Source organism: Nematolebias whitei, chromosome 3 (assembly GCF_014905685.2).
Source record: "Nematolebias whitei isolate Nwh7 chromosome 3, NemWhi1, whole genome shotgun sequence".
Taxonomy (NCBI): Eukaryota; Metazoa; Chordata; class Actinopteri; order Cyprinodontiformes; family Rivulidae; genus Nematolebias; species Nematolebias whitei.
In genome coordinates this window covers 8,415,428-8,417,883 of record NC_056500.1, presented here as the reverse complement: position 1 = coordinate 8,417,883, position 2,456 = coordinate 8,415,428, and the positions used below count along the sequence as shown (strand labels likewise).

The 2,456-nt window shown below is 39.3% G+C and overlaps 1 protein-coding gene across 1 annotated transcript in view; it reads right to left on the bottom strand.

Annotated features, from left to right (window-relative positions):
• Positions 1–1,445: 1,445 nt before the first annotated feature.
• Positions 1,446–2,456, bottom strand: part of zmat3 (zinc finger, matrin-type 3) — a 10,460-nt gene continuing 9,449 nt past the window's right edge. Inside the window, exon 6 of the mRNA XM_037697818.1 lies at positions 1,446–1,712. Within this exon, the coding sequence (XP_037553746.1) occupies positions 1,504–1,712 (209 nt within the window). The 3' untranslated portion in view covers positions 1,446–1,503. The remainder of the gene's footprint in view (positions 1,713–2,456) is intronic.

Genomic DNA, 2,456 nt, shown 5'->3' with positions numbered 1-2,456 from the left:
GGTTCTGCAGACTCACTCATATCTACTCACTTCTTTGTTCCCATTTCATTACGCAATAAACTCCAGTTATGTCCTCTCTGGGAATCAGGGTTGATTGGAAAATTAGGAGAGTTAAACGCTTCAATAATCTAAACTATCCAGGAGCTTTGCAATTTGTAAACTACTTTGAAGTTTGGGCTTAACTTTTAATCGTACACAGTGAGTAAATATTTCTTTGTGTTTAGTTGTCTTACAAGACAAAGATTCAGCTTGTACCTGCCTCTTAAGTACCGGTAGTTTCGCTTCAGAGGCAGCCACTTCTGCCACTTAATTATATGCTGCTGGTACCGGAAATACAGTACTTTGGAGTTGTTTCAAGGGTCTATAGTGAAAACTAGAAGAAAAAAAACTGCTTAGACATTCATACTGTGTGCACAATGTACAAGATTCCTCATAAATAATAGACTGATTATGAGCTCTTAAAATAGATTCAGAGGCTAACAACTAAAGTCTCAATAGGATTCCTGTTTAATATACTATATTTACAAGTGTAATATTACACAGCAAAATCTATATAACCTTTGTATAATTTAATATGATAACATAGCTTATGGAAAAACTCTACCACAGTACAGATTGGGTGCTACTGTATCAACAAAATGGCTAACGAGAACTTTGGCCTGATTTTGTCCAAATGCCTGAACAAGGTAAATCAATGACTAACTTTTAGCCCGAAACACAATAAAAAACAAGCCAGAGGTCAGCCAAGGCTCACAGTTTCATTTAACAATCTATACAAGATACTGTTGTGCTTTGCGTTTTGTTCTAAAACTAGCAAAAAGTGTTTCATTTATTACCTTTGTTGTTGTTTCATTCACAATAAAAACGGTTATTTAGCTAAAAAAAATGTTTTGTCTCATTTATTTTTCTCTAGGTATTTTTTCACATTTGATTAAATAACTCTTTGTGTGCCACTTTCTTCTTCAAGAGTTCCTACGCAAACTTTTTTTTTTTCCAACTAGCTTCCTGATCACTAGTCTTCTATGTATTGTCCAAACAAGATGCAAATTTATTTGCATCCCATTTGCATTCACTTGTGACCTGAGTCAGATTGAAACCTGCACAAAGAGAACGAGACTAAAACAAACAAACAAACAAAAAAAAAAGTCTGTTTCTATTCAGTACCAAAGATCTTTTGTTTTCTACTCATGTATTTAAAATGTTCTCTCTATGTTGCACTCACTACACAGACTGAAGTGAAGTTTTATTAGCTAGCTTCTTATGATAGAACAGATTTAATAGGCAGAATTTGTGTCCATAAGGGGCAACTCAGTCTTGGCTCAAAATATTTGATAAAGGAGGAGATTAACCTATTTCCCCTGCACTTGGTGGACAACTACCTTTACAGCTATAGTCATACAGTGATACAGTCACATACATATATATATATATATATTACTGCCCCTGGTGCTTACCAATGCCATTGCCTCACTTTAGTCTCCATCTTTATTCTCCCCTCCCCTCTTAGCTGTATCCGAGGTTCTCCATCTCATGGCGATATCTTAACTCTGACACTTTGGCTTTGTGCTGCTTGCTCTCCAGATGCTGTCTGAAGTCTATTTCCTGCTCGGCTCCGCAGTTGCACATGGAGCAGTAGAACTGTCCACTGGGAGTTACACACATGGCTAAATCCCTGGGGATGCGCTGCCTCGGTCTGGGGTTGTAGTATGGACCTAGGAGGACCAGAAGAAGCAACAAGAGGTGGGAGAGAAATTAGTAGCAGCCACACATGAAGAGGATGATACACTTGAGGTATAGCTACCATGACAGGAAGGGCATTGAATTGCAGAACTAAAGATAAAAACATTTTCAGTAGTCCCTCGCTACTTCATGGTTCCTTTATCAAATCGTTCGATCTATCGCAGATTCGTTCTATTGCAGTTTTTCAAAATAAGATTGGACATGACACACAACTGGTACTTTGTCTAGCCCTTAATAATAATAATAATAATGTCATCACAATGTCAGCACTGTATGTTTCCATACAATGGCAAAATTAGTCTCTGCATTTAACCCATCCACCACCAGGTGGTGCAGTGGGCAGCTATTGAAAGCGCCCGGGGGGGCATTTTGGGGATGAGGCGTGCTGCCCAGAGACGCCACGTAATGTGCAGTGACTGGGGATCGAACCTGGGACTTTTGGGTCCCAAGCCGGCTGCCCTGCCTCTACACCATCTCAGCCCCAGGATAAACTTTCTGCTACAGTTGAAGAGCTGATCAGCTGTTCAGCCTGCAGAGCTGGGAAGTGGGCGTGGCCAAGAGCGCTTGCAGGTGGCAAAGAGCAGAGGAGGCAAGGAGCTGAAATCATGACATTCTGTGCTCTTAGAGCATTTAGAGTTTAGAAACATTGTTTAGAATATTGCAAGAGTATAGGAAGGGTTTAAAACACCTTTATATATATCTATATAAATAATAAA